Source organism: Macrotis lagotis, chromosome 8 (assembly GCF_037893015.1).
Source record: "Macrotis lagotis isolate mMagLag1 chromosome 8, bilby.v1.9.chrom.fasta, whole genome shotgun sequence".
NCBI classification, from domain to species: Eukaryota; Metazoa; Chordata; class Mammalia; order Peramelemorphia; family Peramelidae; genus Macrotis; species Macrotis lagotis.
In genome coordinates this window covers 46,143,821-46,166,486 of record NC_133665.1, presented here as the reverse complement: position 1 = coordinate 46,166,486, position 22,666 = coordinate 46,143,821, and the positions used below count along the sequence as shown (strand labels likewise).

The following is a 22,666-nucleotide window of genomic DNA, read 5'->3' as shown; positions in this document are numbered from 1 at the left end:
TCCTGCATTCCGGTGGTGAGCCGAGCACTCCGACTCGCCGGGGCTCATTTGCACCTCGTGATGACTGGCAGGAGGAGACAGGTGGGAGAGGGTAGGTAAGAGGGAGCGGGGCTGCGAGGGAAGCCTGTCGCATGGGCCTCAAAAGACGCGATCCCGGCCCTGCGTGTCTGAGGCACAGTGAAGGGTTAACGCTGCTCCTCCTCCTCCTCCTCCTCCGGGGGGAAACACCTCGCTGCCCAGCAGGGGGCGCGCTGCCAGGCCCGCGTCTAATTTTAAACCGCTCCAAACGGCGCCGGAGAAAACGAAACTGCCTCCGGGGCTGGGGGAGGGGCGGGGGCAGACCGGAAGTGACGCGCACGCCCGGGGCGGGCCAGGGGGAGGGGCCTGGGCGTCGGCCGGTCCCTCCCCCCGAGCTCAGAGCGAAAGTCGCCGCGGCCCGGACGCTATGTAGAGCGGGCAGCGCCCGGCCGCCCCGCCGCCTCCCCGCCCGCGAGCCCCGCCGCGGCCCCCGGCCCAGCACACGCCGCCGCCATGAAGAAACAATTCAACCGCATGAAGCAGCTGGCCAACCAGACCGTGGGCAGGCGAGTGTCCCCCCTCCCAGCCTCCCGCCGCGGGCCGCCCCGCCCTGGGCCGGCGTGGTCCCCGCGGCCCCGGCCCGCCACCCCCCACCGGCCGAGGCCTGCCTTCCCGCCTGCGCCGCCGCGGCGCCCTTTGGGGGGGCCCCAAGGGCTCAGCCCCGTGTCCCCCGGGAAAGAGGGGTTCAGCAGCTTCCAGAAAGTGGGGCGGGGAGGAGGCTGCCCGGCGGGCGCCGGACGCCCCGGAGATGCTGCGGGCCGGGGCGGGCTCCCGCTCCCGCTCCAGCCGCCGGGCCGCCTCCGGGGGGGGGGTCTCCGGTGATGTCACCTCAGGGCTTTGAGTTTTGTCCCCCCCAAAGGTGAGACTTTTCTGCCGAGAGACAGATTCCAGAGACCCGATGTTCTTGAGTTAACATTGAGCCTCGGAGGATACGCTGTTCCAGCCTGGTTTCTTAATGGTGCCCGGTGGTACAAAGTTTCTTGTTAAAAATTAAAGACAATTCAGATTTTTTTTTTCTCGAAATCCGGGGAGGGATTTTCACAGACGCTTGATGGGCGTGAAGTCGAGGCTGATTATCTCTTTTGGAAGATGACTGCTGCGAATGATTGACTTTAAAAATTGCTGAATCACAGATAATAGCGGGCAAAAACTTTTTTTAAATGTCAGATTTAGACAGATTCAACTTTTTTGCCCTTTTACTATTTTAGTGATGGTGTCACTGAATGATTAACAGGGAATACTGTAAATTATTAAGTGGCGGAGATGAAACACATTTGGAGAGGGCAGATTCTGTGATCAGGTATCTATTTGGATTGTTTTTTTTTTTTTTTTTGACTCTTGGAATTATGCGCTATGTATCTTAGATGTATGACAGTTGTCTTACTGCCCTTTGAATCGAAGGGACTATTTTGAGTGGATATACAGAATGTGTATTCTGTGTCATAATGGGAGGGGACCTTAGAAAACTGTCTGCTATCCAATTTTGCAGATGTTGTAACTAAGGTCTGTATAAGTGACTAAGTTTACAGAGCCCGTTAGTGAAACAACTAGGAGGAAAACTTGAGGTGCTTTCACTTCCATTTTTGACTACACCATACATAATAATATTCTTTATTCTGGAAAGTTACCTAAGTCTTTATTTTCATAACTCCTGTCTTTTATCAGTTAAATGAAAGTGACAATTAGGTTGCCTGCATCAAGTATGATAAGACTTTCGTCAAAATTTAACATTTGTTTAAAAACTTCCTCTGTTTTAATTTGATTTTTCACTGTTTCATTTCCTTCAACTTTTTTTTGCTTAGTTTGGTTGTTAAACTTTTCTCTTGCTCCACCCTGCTGTCTTGGTATGCTTCCATCTTATTTTCAGAATTAACCCCCTTCTTGTAAACAAATTTTGGTTGATTCCTGTTTTACTGGATGAAATTAAGGAAGGGTACATGTCACTTTCAACCGTTTGGATCCATTTTCCTTGTCTATATAAAGTGATGGTCTCTAAAGATCGTTCTAAATCTTAACATTGTGTGTTGTAACACCCCTTTTAGTTTCGTTGTTTTGTGACTTTTGAGTGTACTTTAAGAATTTGGTGGATTGCAAAACGTCTTCAGAAGTTCTGTTGACTAATTTTCTACAGGCTTTATTATTTATATCGCTTTTAAGGGTATTATTGCTGAGTAGTATGAAAACAGATTGGTTATTACTCAATTATCAGTTTTGGCCGGATTTGTTTTGTTCTGGGTTAGAGGTATCAATAATATAGGGAAAAGGATGCTACACTAGAAGCCAGGAGACAGGTTCTATTCCAAGTCTATCATTAACTAACTGTATTAGACAAATTGCTTCTCTTCTCTCATACCCCTCTCCTCCTTAAACTTAAATTGGGTTAGAAATTTGTAATCATTCAGCTCTATAAGTTTGATTCTAAATTTTACTGTTTCCTAAAGATAAGGCTAGTAGAAAGAGTAGTGGATTTAAAAACTGCTCTCCTTATTCCATTTGTGACCTTGATCACAAATTTCACTTCTTTTATCCTCAGTTTTCTCATTTGTAAAATGAGATTATCTCTAAGGACCCTTCCAGCTCCAAATTCTGTGATTGTGTGAAGTCTTGTTTTGATCTCTAGTTCTGAATCTGTTGTTAATTTACTGTCTGAACTTGGGAAAATCACTTGCCTGATTTGGGCCTCAGTTACTCTATAAAATCCATGATTGGACCATCTGTTTTAGTCTGAGGACACTTTTTTTAAGTGGCTTGCCCAAGGCCACACAGCTAGGTAATAAGTATCTGAGGTCATATTTGAACTCAGGTACTCCAGACTCTAGGTGTTCTATCCACTGTGCCACCTAGCTGCCCCCCCCACCTCTTTCTTAATAAAATAAAAAAAAATTCATTACTCACCAAGTAGAAACCGTTTTCTTCCATAATAGTATTTATATCAGTATCCCTTGATTGATAAAAACAATTGTGAAAAGCCACTATGAATTCAGTAACACTTTTTTATGTGATTTTTATCAACCACAGAGGAAGAAAGCAATTCATATTTTATTCTAAAAGTTTAGAAAGACATTCCCATCAGTAAGAAATGGGCAAAATTCATTGTACCACATGTTTTTTTTAATTAACTAAAGATGTATATATATATATATATATATACATATATATATATTTGATATATATATATATTTGATATATATTTGAATTCAGGTTTTTTTTTTTTTTTGCTGTAATTCCATTTGACCCATGGGTCCAGAACCATTGGACTAAATAATTTCCAGTGTCCTTTCCAGCTCCAGGATTTTGTGGTTATGTTCCTTAAGCATGTGGGAGAGAAGCCCAGATACCACTCTAAATTGGTTTAATACCCTTTGGGTAAGTAGGATGAGGAAGATGTTGTGCCTAGTGCTTCCTGAGATTTGAGACATTGTGGTTTAGCGGACAGGTTCCAGTATTCACCAGCTAGGTGACAATTGGAAAGTCACATCTCAAAGTTTCCATTTTTCCATCTGCAAAATGGGACTGTTCACATTTGCACTACCACACAAGGTGGTGAGAATGGTGTTTTTTAAAAGCCATCAAGTGCTTTATAAATGTGAGTTGTTATTTCTGGATTAGTACCAGTACTGTTGACCCAGCCTAATCGTGAGTTACTCTGGGAATATTGTGGCAAAAATGTATGAGAATTGTGGACTGCAGCCATGGAATGATTCATGGGTGGACCTGAAGCATAATTCTGGAACTTGACCTTTGACTGTTTCTATGAAAATAAATCTTTATTGCTAGATGCCAGCGGGAAACTGCAGCCATTGGAAAGTTGTTACGGGTGTGGCTCTTTCATTTTTATTTCACCAGAGAATCTTAAGTTTCTTTGAAATAAATTAGCATTTAGCAACTTAATTCAAAATATTCTCCAGTATTTGGTAAGATGATCAATTACGTGTAGATGTGGGAATTCACCTTGATGTTAAGAAAGATAGTGGACCTCTGTTGATCTAGAGTCATTGAGACATCCTTAGATTAGTCATTCAATGCTAAATTGAGAGACTGTCTTTGATTAATGAAGGGAGAGAAAACTAGAGAAGAAGTTGCATTGTGGTGTAGTGAACTGAGCCTGGATTCTTGTTTTAACTTTGCACTAATCTCCTGTGTGACATTGGGCAAGTCACGTTATTGCTTTGTAAAATTAGGTTGTTGATTTTTAAGTGAGTTTGTCCATTTCTGACTGATGTGGGGTCTTTTCCCCCATTTTTCTATAATTTTATGCAGAGATAAAGGGTGGAGAGAATGAATAAAGAGGTAAGAATTTTCTACTCTGTATAGAAGGTGGATAGTTCTTAGGGTGTAGGAATTCATCTTGGGAATAATATTCAGAAGGGGATCAAAGAATAGCCTTTTGGGTAATCTAGACCAACAGTTCTCAAAGTGTGGTGGTGGGGGGTCCACAAGGACAAATGGTTTTCATAATAATAGTTTAGCAATATTTTAATTTCTAATACAGTAAATATATAATCCCATATAAACCACTTTGGGTAATTTTTAAGAGCTTAAAGGGATCCTGAGACCAAAAAGTTTGACAATCTCTGATCTAGTCCAGTCTCTAGGTGAAGAAACTGAACTCTTCACAGATTATGACTTCCCAATTAAGTGTACTGGGATTCCTTAGGATCAAAGTAGATCCTTTAAGTGTTATTCCAGGGGGAAGATCTTTAGATTTAGAGGAGAGCTTTCTGTTCAGGACTTTAGTCCTGAACAGTGAATGAGTTTATTCCAAAGGGAGATAATGGGCCTTCTTCATAGAAAAAAGTTTCTGTCAAGAGGCATAATCTCAGAGAGAGAGGCATAGGGTTCACCTATCCCTGGGAAGACAGCTCAGAGGTTCTTATTCTTTCTCCTTAACTTCTCTTATCTTTCTTTTCCTCCTATTCCCTTCCTTTATTGAGAGCCACTCCCCTTGTGTCTCTGGCTTTAAATGGTCCAGTTCTGATTGAAAGTATGCCTTTCAATTTAGAGTTACTTTGTCCCTTTGCCAATTCTTGATTCTTTAGAGTCTGTAGGAATCAGGTAGACAGATAAGCAGGAATGCAGAAGAAATTGGCTCAGTTGTTGGTGTTTGGGGCAATGGGTATTCCTGAGTAAGGGTAAAGCATAATAGAAGTTTGTAGGTAAAGTAAGTACTTTAGAGTATGTGACTCTTGGGGTGGAGGTGGAGTGGGGGGGGGAGCAGGAGGTAATATTTGAAATTGGGGACCTTTTGTATGAAGATTTGATGATGACTTAGGCTGAATGCAGTAGTACTTCCTAGAGAGTAGATATCACACACTCCAGGTTGATTCCAAAATGAGTTCTTCACTTCTCAGAGATTTGAGAAACCATGTGGTAAATAGTAGAAGAAATGCCCACTAAAATCTATAGACCTGGTTTCTAATCCTAAGTCTTTGACTTGCTACTTGTAGGAGAAGGTAAGTCATTTCCCTTCGGCAGGTCTCTTTGAATTCTAAATTTATGTGATACTGTGACCTCTGGGTAGGGATTCACAGAATGTCCTGGGAGAAAGAAAACTTGGTTTTCAGGAACAGAGCTTGTCCTTGATGCCTGTCTCTCTAAATCTGATTTGGAACTAAACTGACCAATAAATTCTTGATTAAGTTTCTTTGAGGCTATGTTTTTGGAGTGATGGATGTCCTTAGATTTTGGTGACCTGATGTCAATAGCTAGTGATCACAGAATCATATATTTTAAGCTGGAAGAAAACTCACAAGCTCAGATCTAGGTCAGTTTTGGTTTACAGATGAAATCTGAGAGATTTACCCTTCAAACCTCTTTTAACTTTTTTCTTGTCATTGGCCATTCAGTCCTTCTGGGAGGCTCATTTGGCCAGGACCTATGACCTACAACTAGTTTATCTGATGCTTACCAGCCAGGCTGGAGTTCTGGGTACTAGAAGTAATTCCTTTGCAGAGGTAATGTGCCAGGATCAACTGAGGTGTTACTTTTCTCACAGACCTATGTGAAGGAATTTTGTAGTCCTCAATACCAACTTAACTTCTTAGGGCCAGAGCAACTCAGAAATAGCTAATACCTAGCTGGCCTCACTTAATGAGAAGACATGCTGTGTTCAACTGAGCCTTTCTCCATACTGAGTTGGAAGGGAGGGACATTGGAAGCATTCCAAAGGACATTGTTTCAGTGACATTTGTATTATGGAGATCTCACTGGTGAAAAGATACTTATTAGTCTTTCCTGGGTCGAAGCATGATATGTGGGATTTTTTTCTGGGTCATCTGTGATAAATCCATGTTACCTGGTTGAAGCCAAACTGGTATCCCAGAAAGAACATGGTTTGTAGGGTCAGAGGCCTGGATCAGAAAACAATGTACTCAATTTTCTATGTCATCCTAGGCAAGTCAATTTTTCTCTTCTCCAGGTTTCCCCTAAGTAAAATGAGACTAAATAAGCTCTTAGGTTCTAATACTCCATTACCTGATTTTTGGGAGTGGAGAGACAGAAATCCTTATATATTAGGGGCAAAGGGAATTCTTTTCTTATGCTTGAATACAGTTAAAAGGCATTCAAAAAGCCAATGCTTTTTGACACATTGTTTGTATGTTTAAAACTAACCATATCTTTAAAATTATAGCAGATTGCCTTTATGTTTATATAGTTCACTTTAAGATGAAATACATCTAATCTTGGTTCTTATTGATCCTACTAGCAGTTGATAATCTTAAGAATACTTGTAGTAAACCATCTCTGTTTTTTGTCCCTCTAACTTCCTATCCTGGGCCAGAAAGATGTGATATCAGGAAATAGCACCTCACTTTAGACTGGTGCTTTGCATTATTAGTCTTGAGAGGGAAGGTTGACTATCCTCTTCTAGATAGCTTCCTAGCTCCTGAGTCAGATCTTTGCATAGGGATTTTATTATTGAGTTTGAAGCACATGAAGTCCTCAACTTTGGCATGACTAGAGGTGATAAGGTCAACAAATTTACTACTGGGGAAGGAAGGGCACTCTCATATAGAAACATATGCCCTTTGGTGCATCAATGGCATACTTGCAGATGAAGATGCTGCATATAGTTCTATTTTAATGTGTTGTTCAGTAAGCACCAACCATGTCCCCCATCTTCCAGGAATTGAATCAGAGAAGATTTCATGTATGTGTGTGTGTGTGTGTGTGTATGATCTTAAACATACATAAAATCAAAAGTCATCTTGTGGGGGAGGAGGGGGAGGCACTAGAAATTAGGTGGAATTTGGGAGAGAGTTGAACTTTGAGGAAAAACTAGGACTTCTAAGAGGAAATGAGAAGGAAGTGCATTTTGTTTTTAGCCCTCTGAAAAGATGAAAATCACTTTGTATTTGTAATTTCCTTATTTTCCACTTTGTAAATAGTTCTTGGAAATTTTGTCAGAATTTTTTTGCTTAAGGAAAAAATAGATATAAATGATCATCAAGTTAACAATTTTCTAGAATCCTTAATAACTTTCCAGTCAGTCATCTGTCAAGCAATAATTTTAATTCTGGCATTTATGACCCCCTGAGAAGCAGCTGTTTTTCATGTAAGAAAATTACATGCCTTACAGACACCATTATACATTTCATTTCTCAACAGAGAGGTCTATGACAGAAACTTGTAGGTGAGAAAGATTGGCTAAATAAGTGTAATCTCAACCTGCTTTTTTTTTTTGTATAGTTGTTTGTCTTATTTTGTCTTTTGGAGCTAGACATGACTTTAGAAAAAATTTAGGTCAAATTTGCCATTTTAGCATATGGGCAAACTGAGTCTAGGGTGGAAAAGTGAGGTACTTATGAACACATAGAAAGTTTAGGATCGTTCTAAGAGAAGAACTTCTGAGTTCCTTACCTATTCCTTGTTCTTTCACCTCAACCTAATAGGGTGAAGCTTACACTTACAATGTGTAATTGGTGGTCATAATCTCGGGTAGAAAAACAAATATAATATGTGTACCTGGAACAGCCTACAACAATTCCCTAATTTCTGTACTAATAGTTCTTCCTAGCCTCCTTGATAAAGAGTCTCTGTGGGCTAGTATTTTGTGAGATAGATACATGCACACATGGACACATGTACTCTGCACATACACACGTGCCTAATAATTTCAGAATTAATTAATACTGGAGGAATAAATTTATATCGATGAAAACATATGCTTTTCTCTTTATATATCTTGTGATATAAATTATCAGAGCTTTTGACTCATATCTCCTAAACTTTGGAACTTCAAAGTTATTCACCACTTGCCCTTTTCTGGAAACAGAATTTTCCCCACCAGTGTGTTCGTAAAGGTCAAATCGAGTAATTTTGCCCAGAAAACAACATAATTATTTAATTGTACATATTTTATGAAGCATATGGTTAACTTAATCAGGTGGTCAAAAAGTATGTAAACTACTTTAAAATAAAAGCCTCATTGCATGATCCTAGTGCTGGGCCTCATTTCTCTCTGCTATAAAATGAGGATCGTGGATTACGGTCTCTAAAGTCTTTTTCACTTGATTCTATACTTCAAATTGAAGACTTAGAAACCTTGGTTTTTTGATACACTCTTTTCACCTGCTTCTGTCATTTGAGCCTGATCTTGACTTAGACTCTTATGACTTCAGAAACTCCCAAGCTGTTTCGAATTTGTAATTCTTCTTTCCTTTTGAGAACTCAGAACACTGATTCCTCATTAGGGACCCAGTATACAGAAGGGTTAGAAGACCTTAAATTCAAGTTCAGCCCCTAACATATTTTTAAGCTCTGTAACCCTGAACCGGTCACGTAAGCTCTCAGTGTGCTAGGCAAATTCTCTAAAGACTATAAATTGTAGAAGAATTATCAGGCTACATTCTGAAAGGGAGTTTCTAAGCCTTAGAGTTGCCAGACTTGATATAAGCTTAGATTCAGACAACCCCAAATGCCCTAAAACCTATGGAGAAAATCTGGTTGTCTTTTGTTTGCATTAGGGTAAACAAGGAATGGAAGGAGCAAGATGGGAAATGTGATGTAATTATTTCTTTACTTTCTTTCCTTCTCTGTATATATTATATACTCTTCTTTTTAGGAGAGCTTTGAAAATAAATTATAATAGACACTACTAGACTTTATACCCTCATTCTACTATAAATTTAGAAAGATTAAAGAAAACCATTCTATCTGTACAGAGCCAGTGTTTAGATAGTCTAGGAGTTCACATTAAGTATTGAAGCAATGCTTCAATGCTTAGTTTCAGTTTTCAAACTGAATTTGTCTCCAGAGATAACGAGCTTGTTTACTACAAAAGTCTATCTGCTATCTCTGCTTACTCTTAGGCTGCTAGTCTCCAAAACTTATAGTTTAATTTTAAAGGTGCACAGTTGCTCATGGTGAAAAGAAGTGTGGTTCTTTCTGTGATCAATTTTGATGACCATATAGAGAATATTTGCTTAATGTACTGACGACTTTAGCAGCCATTCAGTCACTTTTTAAAAAGCTTTAAAGTGGGAAATTTGGGAAGCCTTTTAAAAATAATTAATGTGTTTAACTAAAATAGTGTTCATTAGTAAAATCCTGTTTTTAATAGAAAATCTTAAGGATTATAAGTTTAGAAATTGTGTTTTTATTCTAAACTGGAAGAGGTTTACAGAATTGGAAAAGTGAGGAAATTGAGCTTTTCTAATCTAATATATGAATAAGCAAGAGGGAAGTAAAATTAGCTATACAAATCAACATCAAATGTAGTTTTCTGTAGAATAGTAGCATTTTGGGCAGCTAGGTAGCAGTGTATAGAGCACAAGTCCTGGAGTCAGGAGTACTTGAGTTCAAATCCTACCTCAGACACTTAATAATTACCTAGCTGTGTGGCCTTCGGCAAGTCATTTAACCCCATTGCCTTGCAAAAACCTAAAAAAAAAAAAATAATAGCACTTTGAGGCTAATTTTGTGTCCCTAGTACTCTATATTGCTTATAGGCTGCCTTTCATAAATATTTGTTAAATTAAATGACTTGACATAGTCCCTTGAATTTAACTGTTATATTAGATATTGAAATGATTTCTTTGAAGTCTCTTTTGTTAATCTGACTAAAATAGTTTAGACATTTATCCCATATAAATTTACCCTGGCCAGTGTTATTTCACACTAATATTTTTAATATGTATATAACCAAATGTCAGCTTAACGTCATGGGCCTTTGCTCCGGGTTCAAAGGGTCCATATCTTTCCTTATTCCTATGGAACTCGTTGTTCCATGTAACATATTTCATCTAATGTGTTTTTGTAGATCCAGCTGCAGGCATTAAATAGAGAATATCTGTGTGTGTGTGTGTGTGTGTGTGTGTATTTCTATTAAATTAGAAATATTCTATTAAAAGTAGAAAGTTTATTAGAATATTCTATTCTATTAATTGGTTATCTATGCTAAAAATTTTATTCGATGCTTAAGCTTTTTTTCTTTTAAGTTGAATAAAAGTATAATTGAGAGGCTATAATATGTTGTGAAGAGCTAGCCTCTGAATCAGTAATATCTACATTCAAGAGATGCAATTGATTGTGACTAGGAAAGTTATATACTAGAAAGTACTGTAAATTTCTTATGTTATAGAGGAGGTGCAGATCTACTTTGGTTGATAGCCCACCAAGATTTGACAATGGCCCTGAAAACTCAGATCTCATTCTAAAAATAACCCCCCCAACAGAATTTTTTTAAGTTTTCATTTTTTTAGATAGAAGAAAAATTCAAAATGTTATTAGGATAAAAAAATCTCCCAAATATTACCTTTAGAGTTTGAGTTGTTTAATCTATCAATGACTTAATCTTCAGTTGCCCATGATATGTATTGTAAGTTTATTATCTATACTACATTGAGATAATGTATTTTATATATATACCCTGGAATAGTGGGAAAATCATAGATTTGGAGCCAGAGGACCTGGATTCAAGTTTTAGTTTTATTTTTTGCCATTTGTGTGAACAACTTTGGGCTCCAAATGAGTACAATAGATTGAATTATACTACTAACTCCTGTGAGTCTGTCATGTATATCATCATACCCACATAATTCCTGTCACTTTTAGTAGGAATATTAACTGTAAAGAGTCTATCCAGCAACTAATGGCAAACTGACATCATTTTATTTTTAGACTTAATAACTATATAAGTGGATAAGGGAAATACTGATTTTCATGAAAACATTTGATAAAGTATTAAATGACACTCTTAATGGACCAAGATTGAGAGGTATGGACTAGATGATAAATTATATGGATTTGAAATGACTGATCCAAGGCAGTAATACCAATTGAATTGTGCAGAGATCTAGAAGTGAACTTCTCCTTCCATCTCTCATGACTTTCTGACTTTATTTTTTTATTTTTGTATCTCAGCACAGAGTAACAGTATTGGGATAAAATTTGTATTTTAGGACTTGTAGCATTTTACTCCCATGTAATTCTTACTGTTCCCTTCCATCTTTCTTACCAAGACATTTTGCAAGCTTGTCATTGTCTTTAAGAATAAGTTAGCATGGGGCAGCTAGGTGGCGTAGTGGATAGAGCACTGGCCCTGGAGTCAGCACTGCTTGAGTTCATATCAAATCTGGTCTCAGACACTTAATAATTACCTAGCTGTGTGGCCTTGGGCAAGCCACTTAACCCCATTTTGCCTTGCAAAAACCTAAAAAAAAAAAAAAAATAAGTTGGCATTATACAGGCATTGAGATAGAAGTCCTAACAATAAGGCAGTGTCTTTGTTAAGTAGGTTAATTGTCAAGAGGAGAGGAACATGGCCTGAATTGCATTTATTATACAAGTTTCCTCATTAAAAGTTATGTGGCATGAAGTAATAGAAAGAGCTTTAGAGGTCTTCATCTGCCACTTTTCCTCTAAACTTTACCGTACCAGTTTGTAGAAAATGTAATCTAATTCAATAATCATTAATTGGTTATTGCCAATTTACCAAGGCCAACCTTGCCACTGAGGAATAAATATAAAACTCTGCCTTCATGAAGTTTACAAATAACTTGGAATAGAATGTATAAGAGAAATTTGAGGAGAGGATATCTTGTGCCTCCAGCTAGATTGTAAGCTCTGTGAAGGTAGGGATTGTCATACTTCTTTCTTACCTAGTAGATGGTTCCCATTATCTCCGTCAGTCTACTGGACAAAGTCTTCCAGTTCTGACAGTTCTTTCCCATCCTGTCTTTCCACCCTTCAAAAAGTTCATCATATTTCAGTCACATAGGGACGTTTTATTTTTTATTTGATTTTCTTCCTTTTCAGTTCCCTCCCCCCCCACTTCCTTCCTGTCTTTTTTGTTTTTAAAAAATGGACACATCTGTTACGGGAACCTTGCTTTATCAATATAGATTTCAATCAATCTGCCACTTAATTGATAAATCCTAGGAAGTTGGTTGAGTAACAAAGAGGACGAGTGATTTGCTCAGGATCACATAGCTAATAAGTTTCAGAGCTTTTACTAGAATTCAGCTCTTTGTGATTCCAAGGTCAGCTTTTTTTTCCAGTAGAACTTTCTACTTCTTTTAATAAAATAATAAAATCTCCAGAAGGAGTTAAAACAATATCAGAAAATGACATACAATTAAACATTTCTATTAGTACCAATTGCTATAAGAAATTATGTAAAATTTTATTTTAACTTTAGGAAGAATAGTTAATTGGGTTCATTTTGACAGAATCATTGTTTGAGTTTGGATATAATTATCGCTAAATGTTATACTTTTTTTCTGTGGCACATAAATTTGTTTTTTGGGGGTGAATGGGGTTGTTTTACCAATTTTACTCTTTTGATAGTAATAAAGCATTGTTAGTGTAGTGTCTGTTAGGATGTGGAAATAACTTCATACTAAAGACCTGGATGTTTAGAAAACTTTTAGTAATCAAAGTTTTGTAGACTGCTTCAGTCTTGTTGCGGACCACAGACCTGCTGGGAAATATGGTAGTATCTTTGGAGCTCCTCTTTGGGGAATTGCTTTTAGGGTTTACTTCACATTTTTTTGAATAGACTTGGAGGCATGTGACCTAAGAAGAATGTATTAATAACATGGACAAAGAGTGTAATTGAATTTTACCTTTTTGGTTCCTCTGAGAAAAACAAACTTTTGGTAAGAAATACATAGAGTAGAATAAAGATTGTATTTATATGGTTTTACTAGTATTTAGAAATTACCTATTTATAACCAAAAAGTATATGCTGTTCACCGAGCATCAAAGTAGATCCTTGAGAGACTGATACTTGGCAACCCATAATTTGTTTCTTAGCTACCAGGGATCTTGTGCTTGGCCCTGTCCTGCTTAACATCTTTTAACATAAGTGATTTGGATAACATATATCAAGATTGCTTGCTCTCAGGGAGGGAGGAGGGGAAATTGGGACCTCAGACTCTTAGAAAAAAGGATGATGAAAACTCATTACATATTAATTGGAAAAAATAAAGTATTATTAAATGGGAAAAATAAAGTAGAAAATCAAAAGAGAAAAGAAAATACATCATTGATTTGACTAAAGATAGGGATGAAATGCTTATTAAATTGGCAAGTGACAAGAAACTAAGAGGGATAAGGGAACGTGTTAAATAACAGAAGCAGGATCCAAAAGATTATTTACATATAGGAACATTGAGCTAAATCTAATAAGATGAAATTGAATAAGGATAAGTAGAAAGATTTTGATTTGATCATAGAGCATAAAACATTAGCTTCAGGGTCAAATCCTGGATTCAAGTATATGCTCCATCATATAGTAGTTGTAGAACCCTAAACTGCTTATTGCTCCAGGCAAATCTCTAAGACTATTTTTGATCACATGTAGAGGAAGTCCCCCACATTCCAGTAGGACATTGATGTTCATTTTCTCCATTGTAGAAGTCACTTTTAAAAATTAACTTAAGCTCCATTAATGCAAGTGTAATATTCAGCACCAGAGAGGCTACATGTTCTACTTCCTTCTGATCTAGTAGGACTATGTCTGTAGTAGCTCCAGTTCTTAGCTTCTGGTGGGTTCCTAAGATCCTAAAAAATCCAAAAGACTTTTTTTAGTCCATTAATCTGTTTTTTTTAAAAAAATACGTGTTTTTTTTGTGTGTGTGTGTTTGTGTGTGTGTGTGTGTGTGTGTGTGTGAGAGAGAGAGAGAGAGAGAGAGAGAGAGATTTTAGAGATTTAATTTAGGGAAACCTGTAAGTTTTCTCGGAATGTTTTTAACCTTACCCCAATCATCCAAGAAGGAATTATGCATTAAGGCTGCCCTTTACTTTGCCCAAATGAGATTACATATGTATACTGCTTTGTGAACCTTTAAAGCACTATGTAAATGCCTATTATTATTATTATTATTATTATTATTATTATTAACTAGAAAAATTGGGATCATTATTTACCTTACCCTAATTATCTAAGTTCTGTCAAGCTTGGTGCTAGTTGGGAACTGGAGCATCATTTCTTCCTGTGAGACAGGAGGAAAGAAAAAAAGAATGGCAAAAGGTAGACTAGTTAAAAAAGACAAAGATTTTCAGTATGACTTTCAAGTATTTTATATTGTAAATGAAGGGATTGAACCAGAAGTTTTACTAAATGTTCTAAGGTCCCTTTTAGCTTGAATATTCTGTATGCTTATTCCTTTTACTTATGCAAAGCTTAGTATGTTTACTTCTCTCTTTTTGTTACTTTGTCTATGTGTTTATGTAATTCTCCAAAAACAAGATACTATTACCATGCCAAAGACCTGCCTCTGGTTCTTTTAACATTTAGTACTACATCATAGTGGCCATCTGGTATTGCATATGCTTGTGATTGGTCTACCATCTTTGCTCACTCATGCCTTTAATACTTTAGGAAATTCAATAGTATCTCTTTCCATTGCCATTTGAATACTTTTGAATTTGAGGTGTTCTTGATCTTAAAAAGATAGGCTTTGGAATCATTGAAGTTTATTTTTTTTTTTGTAAATGAAATTGAGTTGGTTTTCCTCTTATTTTGTTTTTTTCCTTTTTTATTGTTTTTGTTTAATATTTATTCTCATTTTGTATAATTTTTCTTATACATTAATAAAATATTCTTGTTTATGAGTAAGCAAAATACCCTCTCCCCCAAAAATATAGACTCACTTGGGTGATAAAGTAAAGAAAAAATTAAAATAAAAAAATAATAGTAATAATTGTTGGTATGGCCAGGTGGCGCAGTTGGACGGAGCACCAGCCTTGGAACCAGGAGCACCCAAGCCCATATCCGGCCCTGTACACACAACAATCACCCAGCTGTGTGACATGCAAGCCACCCCAACCTCACTGCCCTACATAAACCAAAAAAAGAAAAAAAAAGACCTAAAATAAAATAGTAATAATAGTAGGGGCGGCTGGGTGGAGGACAGAGCACTGGTCCTTGAGCCAGAAGCACCTGGGTCCAAATCCGGACTCAGACACCCAACAATCACCCTGCTATGTGGCCCCACACAGGCCATCCAGCCCCATTTGCCCTGCACCCCCTCCCCAAATAATAATAATAAAAAATGTGCTTCAGTCTGTGTTCCAACACCAACAACTCTGTCACAGGTGGATCACATTCTTTATGACAAGTCCATCACAAAAGTTAATTCCATATTTTTCTACCATTGCCATTGCTGATCGCAACTCCCTCCTTTCGTATTTCTCCACTACCACGTACTATATTTTCTCTCTCCTTTCACTGACTGCTGTAGGGTAGCTGAGTGGCACAGCAGACAGATCCCTGGCTCTGGGGCCAATAGGCCCCTCACCCCCCTCACCCCTTAGGCCCAACATCCACCTGGCCCTATGGTCCCGGACAGACCATCCAATCCCAGTCCCTTGCAAGAAATAAAAAACAAAATGTGTTATATCTGACCACTCTCCCCCCATGCTCCATCCTCTCCTCCATCACTCAGATCACCCCCCCTTCCCCCTGTCCCCCTTCTCTCCTTCTTACTACAGATGTCTATACCTCATTGAGTATATATGCTGTTTCCTCTCCTAATCACCTCTGATGAAAGTGAAGATTCCCCCTTGCCTTCCCCCCTTCCACATCATTGCAATAGCTCATTGAAATAAAGAAAAATTGGGGCAGCTAAGGTGGCCTAGTGGATAAAGCACTGGCCCTGGAGTCAGGAGTACCTGGGTTCAAATCTGGTCTCAGACACTTAATAATTACTTAGCTGTGTGGCTTGGGCAAGCCACTTAACCCCATTTGCCTTGGAAAAAAAACCTAAAAAAAAAAAGAAAGAAAAATCTTATTATATGAAATATCTTGGCCTATTCACCCTCTCCTTTTTCTTTCTCCCATTACATTTCCCTTTTTTCTATTGACTCCATTTTTACACCATATTTTTACCTTCAAATTCAGCTTTCTCCTTCTACCTGCTCTGTTAATTGAGAAGGTTCATATGAGTATTACCAGTGTCATTTTTCTGTACAGGAATATATACAGTTCATCGTCATCAAGTCCTCATATTTTCCCCTTCTCCAATTTCTATGCTTCACCTCAGTCCTGTATTTGAAGATCAAACCTTCTGATCAGCTCTGGCCATTCCAACAGGAACATTTGAAATTCCCATCTTTTTCCCCGGAAGAGGACATTCAGCCTTGCTGGGTAGTTGATTCTTGGCTGCATTCTAAGCTCTTTTGCCTTCCAGTATATTATATTCCAAGCTCTACATGCTTTTAATGTAGTTGCTGCTAAGTCCTGTGAGATCCTGATTGCAGCTCCATGATATTTGAATTGTGTCCTTCTGGCTGCTTGTGATATTTTCTCTTTGACTTGGGAGTTCTGGAACTTGACTATAATATTCCTGGGGGTTGGTTTTTTGGGATCTCTTTCTCGGGGCGGGGGGGGGGTCAGTGGATTCTCTCCATTTCTGTTTTGCCCTCTGCTTCTAGGATATCAGGGCAGTTTTCTTTTAGTAATTCTTTGAAAATGATGTCAAGGCTCTTTTCCTGATCATGACTTTCAGGTATTCCAATAATTTTTAAATTATCTTTACTAAATCTGTTTTCCATATCAGTTGTTTTTTCAGTGAGATGTTTCACATTTTCTTCTGATTTTTCATTCTTTTGGTTTTGAAGTATTGATTCCTGATTTCTGGTAAATTCATCAATCTCCCTGAGTTCTATTCTTTGTCTGAAGGATTTGTTCTCCTCAGAGAGTTTTCTTATCTCTTTTTCCATCTGGCCAATTCTGCCTTTTAAAGCATTCTTCTCCTCAATAACTTTTTGAACTGTTTTATCCATTTGACCTAAGCTGGTTTTTAGCATGCTATTTTCTTCAGCATTTTTTTTGGATCTCCTTGACTAAGCTGCTGACTTCATTTTCATGTTTGTTCTGCATCTCTTTCCTTTATTTTCCCAGATTTTCTTCTAACTCCCTCATTTGATTTTCAAAGTCTTCTTTGAGCTCTGTCATAGCCTGAGCCCAATTTCTGTTTTTCTTGGAGTCTTTAGATGCAGGAGCTTGTGCTTCCTCATCATCAGACTGAGTGTTGTGATCCTTCTTGGGCTCACAGGCAAAATATTTCTCAATGGTGTTCTTCTTGTTTCTCTGCTTGCTCATTTTCCCAGCCTAAGCCTGTTTTGGGGGTGCTTCCTGAGCTTTTGGGACACTCCCAAAAGGGTCTCAGTGTGTGAAGCTCTGTCCTCCCTCCTAGTCTGTGAATGACCACAAGTGCCCCCCTCTGCCACAGGACTCAGGTCAGGGGTGGCCCTGCTGTTCTATGGGGGGGGCCTAGACTGGGATCAGGATCTGAATGTGGTCAGAACCCCAGAGTCCTGTTCCAGGGGCAGAGGACAGAGCTCAGCAGTCTCCCTCTTCACTCCCCTCCCTAGGTTCAATGGGCTCATGCTCTGGGGGCTTCTGCTTACAGGCTTGCTTGCTTCTGTTTCCTGGATCTGGACTGCCTTGGCCAAGCTGCTTGTTATGTGCCCTGAGGGCTGGGCTTCATGTGCTTGCTCTGGCAGAAGTCCCCTGCTGTGCCCCCAATTTGTGCCTGGTGCTCCCCGGGGTGTAGCTCAGGAAACTCCCCCGCTTCTGTGAGCCTTAGCTCCCAGGGCCCTGGGGTTGCCGCCTTTTTGCTGTGGCGGGCCACCCCTCTGGTGGGCCGACCCTCCAACCCCAGGGAGCAGAGCCTTTCTGTTAGTTTCCAGGTTACCTTGAGTAGGAGAACTGCCTCCCTGGGTCCCTTTGTGGGTTCTGTCTCTTGAAAGTTTAGTTAGAGTCCTTAGTTTCGAAGATTTATGAGAGAGCGCCCAAGACAGGATCCGCTCTTGTGGCCATCTTGGCTCTGCCCCCTTTGTTAGTTTTTTTCTTTTAAAGATTTTATTTATTTTGTTTTACAATTTTTCCTCCTAATCTTGTCCCCCCCCCCCACAGAAGGCAATTTGCCAGTCTTTACATTGTTTCCAGGGTTCTTATTTAAATTTTTAGGGGGGCAAGGCAAAGTGGCTTGCCCAAGGCCACACAGCTAGGTAATTATTCAGTGTCTGAGGCTGGATTTGAACCCAGGTACTCCTGACTCCAGGGCCGGTGCTCTATTCACTGTGTCACCTAGCTGCCCCTCTTATTTAGTTTTGATCAAAGGTGCCCATAGACATTATCACCCCAGGATGTATTTATGTATTGATGGATTAATTCAGTGGGACATTTATCCAGCTCCATTCAGTTTGGGCATTATGTCTTCTAACTATCATAAATGAACAGGTTTCAGATCTATTAAAAAAAATTCAGACCATTAATGATGGGAAATTTGGTTGTGATAGCTTCATTTTTATTTCCCACAGTAAATAATACTCTCCTAGGTGTCTGCATTTTGGCACAGTTATATATGTGGCTATGTCTATTCTTATTTATAGGCTTTACAAAGCAGAAATTATACATTGAGGCTGCTTTTATAGTTTACTCAAATGAGAAAACAAATATACAGCTTTGGAACTTATTATTACTCAAAAGACTGGGGGAGGTAAGTTTTAAGAATATCTAAATTCTGTATTTACTTATGTACGTTCAGATACCTTTAAAGAAAACTTTGGTTGCTAAAAGGCTTTAGGTGATATAGGGGAAACTACTCAGCAGCTATTGCCTTTAGATGAATTTTGAAATAGAGAACCTCTGAAGCTATGCACAGGGTTAAACCTTGTTCTTTTTACTCTGACAAACAAGTTGACATCCTTTCAGTTTACTGTTTAATACACAATCACTCTCCAAAATACCCACCCTATAGGGGAAGAATACATGGGTAGGGGAATTTATTGGGGACTACTTCACAGAATCATAGGTTCATAAATCTAGAAGTGCAAGGGAACTTAAAGATTATTTTTCTGATCCTTCATTTTATAGATGAGGAAAGTTGGGTCCTGAGGGGTAGGAGATTTACCCTCAAATACAGAATAGTATATGGCAGAACCAGGGTGTAAACTTAGGTCCTCTGATTTCAAAATTCAGAGCCTTTGACATTGAATCACTGAAACTCAAAGTTGGAGTTACTCTTGGGTCAGTCCATCTAAACCATTTATGACCACAATCCCTTCAATCTTCTCTACATGTGGTTGTCTCTCCCTTGTTGGAAGACTTCCATTGATGGGGAAACACATTGCCTTTCAAGGGAAGTCCACATACTTTTGAACACATACTCTTTAGATATTTACATATTTTCCTTTCAAAATTAGGTAGAAGAGAGGAACTGCATGAGGAGAGTAAACAAAACCTTTTCCTCTGATAGCTGTGTAACCTTGGACAATTCACCTCATCTTTCTAGATCTCTGTGCTTTTCTTGGTAAAATGAAGAGTCTGGACTTAACTAGACAGTGTCTTCAAATACCTTTAAATAGTATTTAAATAGTATTCTGAGCTAGGGATGACAAGTGACTTTTTGGGCAAGAGTATTCCATCTTGCCTCAGAGTCTGTTTGGACTCCTGTTCTTTCTAGATCTAACTTCCTGTGATTTTGAGGCTTAGGAATGCTTTTACTTTATGTTTATATCATTTAAGGGCCTTTCTTAAGGGGATCTCTGTCAGCATGATTGAGATTATGGGAAAAACATTAGCAGATAGTTGTGGTTTGGTAGTTTACCTTAATTAAACATGGCGCATCATTTGTTTTTATTAACCACCTGGCCTTAAGCCTTGAGAAGACACAGGTTCATCCACTTTAACTGACAGGAAAACATTTGCTGTCCTTGGGAAAAGGATGCCTGTGATTGGCAGGATATGTGTAGATAGACCTAAATGTTTCTTTCTCTGCTGCTGCTGCTTTTTCAACCTACTCCTCAGCAGCTGTTCTTGGATGAAGAAGACAGCAAACTAAGGACCTGTCAGTTTTCACACAGTTGCTTTTCTTCCTGATTTCACTATTTTTTCTTTTGCCACTACATTCACCCAGTCTTCTGTGTTCAAAATCTTGATAATTAAATGTGTTAAAATACTCTTTATCTCTTTTATCCTATATCTTATCTACTTCCTTTTTGCCTCCCTTGGAACTCCCTGCAGTCACTGCCATCCACCTTAGGTATTACAGATTACAGTAGGTTTCTGCTTATAGAACTTTCCTCTGTGCTTCTGCCTGACTTAGCATCCTTGTTTGGTCATTTAATTCCTCTGTTCAAAAGTCTTCAGTGGCTTCTTATTTATGAGAAAGTTAGATTTAGGGCTTCAGAGAACCTTCAAGTTTAGTTCAGTCCCCTTATACAGATGAGGAAACTGAGGTCTAGAGAGGTATAGTGACTTGCCCACAAGTGGCTTGGAGTCTCAAAGACCTGAGTTGAAATGTGGTCTCAGATACTTAAAAAATAGATGACCCTGGGCAAATCATTTTTTGCTTTATTTGCTTCAGTTTCCAAATGGAAATAATAATAAGATAATATTCAGCTCTTGGCAAAGAGTCTGACCCAGCAATGTAAATATATGATTTCTTCACATCATCTTTATAGCATTTAACATAATAACATGATGAAGATGTGCAGTTAAGAGTTCATCTTCTTTACATTTCACTACACTGCTTCTATGCTATCTTTTGCCTACACTACAAATTCTTCACATTGTGATAGAACTCTATTCATTTAGACTTTTATCATATCACTCCCTCCCTTGTATTTGTGTTCTAGTTAAACTGAATTCCTCTCTGCATTACCTCCCTTCCTCCTTCCCCCTTCTCCAGCCTTCAGGCTCTTCTTGCTATTGTTAGTTCAGTTGACCAAATATTAAGGATCTACTCCTTGAGAGAGGGTACTAGGCTAAGTGCTAAGAATACCAAGATATAAACCAAGTAAACCTAGAAGCTTGTCCAGGGAGCTAGAGGGGGGAGGAGACAAGAAGCACAAAGCTAAGCAATAGAAGCTGATTTGAAGGGCCAAAGAGCATTAACAGCTGGTGTGATCAGGAAGACTTTGGTAAGAATTGGCTCCTGAACAGATGAAGCTTTTGATAAAGGTCAAGAGGCAGAGGGAACTCTTTTAAATTAGATTTTGGGCTGGATGACCATTGAGGTTCTCTTACAACTCTGAATTCTGTGACTCTTCATACAGTTTTCCCCCCTGTTCTTTGCACTTGTTGATAAACCTGATGGAAAATAATTTAAGGTAGGGATTAACATATACAGAAATAGAAGCTTAGCCTTTGGCATGGAGTAGGCACTAGTATAAGTTTTTAATAAAAGTTAGAAGAGTTAAAAATCATCATGAATTAGTATTAAATTGTTAAATGCAGTTTATTAAAATCACAAGTGAAATGCAGTTTGAATTGCAATGATGTGGGTTTCACTTCCTAGGAGAAAGTAAAGAGCACAAGTCTCAGTCAGAAGTTTTGTATTTAGGTCATGTGACTAGGCCATTACACCTCCATAAGTTTTTTCCACCCAGAACTAGGAGGCAAATAGATTTGCATTGCCTGCCTTGGAGAGTTACTGTGGAGAAAAACCTTTGAAAGTTGTAAAGTGTCCTAGAAATGTGAACTGTCAACTGTCTCTTGAGTGCTTTGTCCAATTACTCTGTCTTGCTTGTCTTTCTTCAAAGTTCCCCATCTTGACAAGACATTCATCTCTTTGGGTTTTCACTTACTGTCCTCCATTCCTAGAATTCATCCCTCATCTCTGCTTCCTGTTTTCCTAAAAGTCTCAGCTAAAATCCCACTTTCCACCAGAAGCCTTTCCTAAGTTTCATTCTGGCATCTTCTCTTTATTTCCTATTTATCCTGCATATAGCTTGTTTATACATAGTTGCTTGTATGTATCATCTATTAGATTGAAGTCCTGGAGAGCCAGATAATCTTTTGTATTCCTATTTTGTATTTCTAGCACTTAGGACAGTGCCTGTTTAAATTCTCATTGACTAGTGACTGACTGAAGGGAAGATACAATGGAAAAATTGGGGATTGAAGGATCTGAGTTTGAATTTTAATCAGGGTAATTAAGTCTCTGATTCTCAACTTCGTTGTTATTTTAATCTAAAATCAGGGTACTAGACTAAATGAAGTGTTTATCAGATTGTGGTATATGATTTTAGGAGACTTTGGTTTGAAAGAATGCATAGCTTTTGGGAATCAACTTTCTGGTGATAAAGATTCATTAAATTTAAGTGATATTAAAAGCCACAATAAATAAAA

General features: G+C 38.5%; 1 protein-coding gene across 5 annotated transcripts in view; it reads left to right on the top strand.

Annotated features, from left to right (window-relative positions):
* The first annotated feature begins 365 nt into the window (after positions 1 to 365).
* The window catches only part of ARHGAP17 (Rho GTPase activating protein 17), a 150,949-nt gene continuing 128,648 nt past the window's right edge, over positions 366 to 22,666 (top strand). For all 5 annotated transcript variants that reach the window (XM_074196806.1, XM_074196801.1, XM_074196805.1 and 2 more), the window contains exon 1: positions 366 to 584. In XM_074196806.1, the coding sequence (XP_074052907.1) occupies positions 532 to 584 (53 nt within the window). In that variant the 5' untranslated portion in view covers positions 366 to 531. The remainder of the gene's footprint in view (positions 585 to 22,666) is intronic.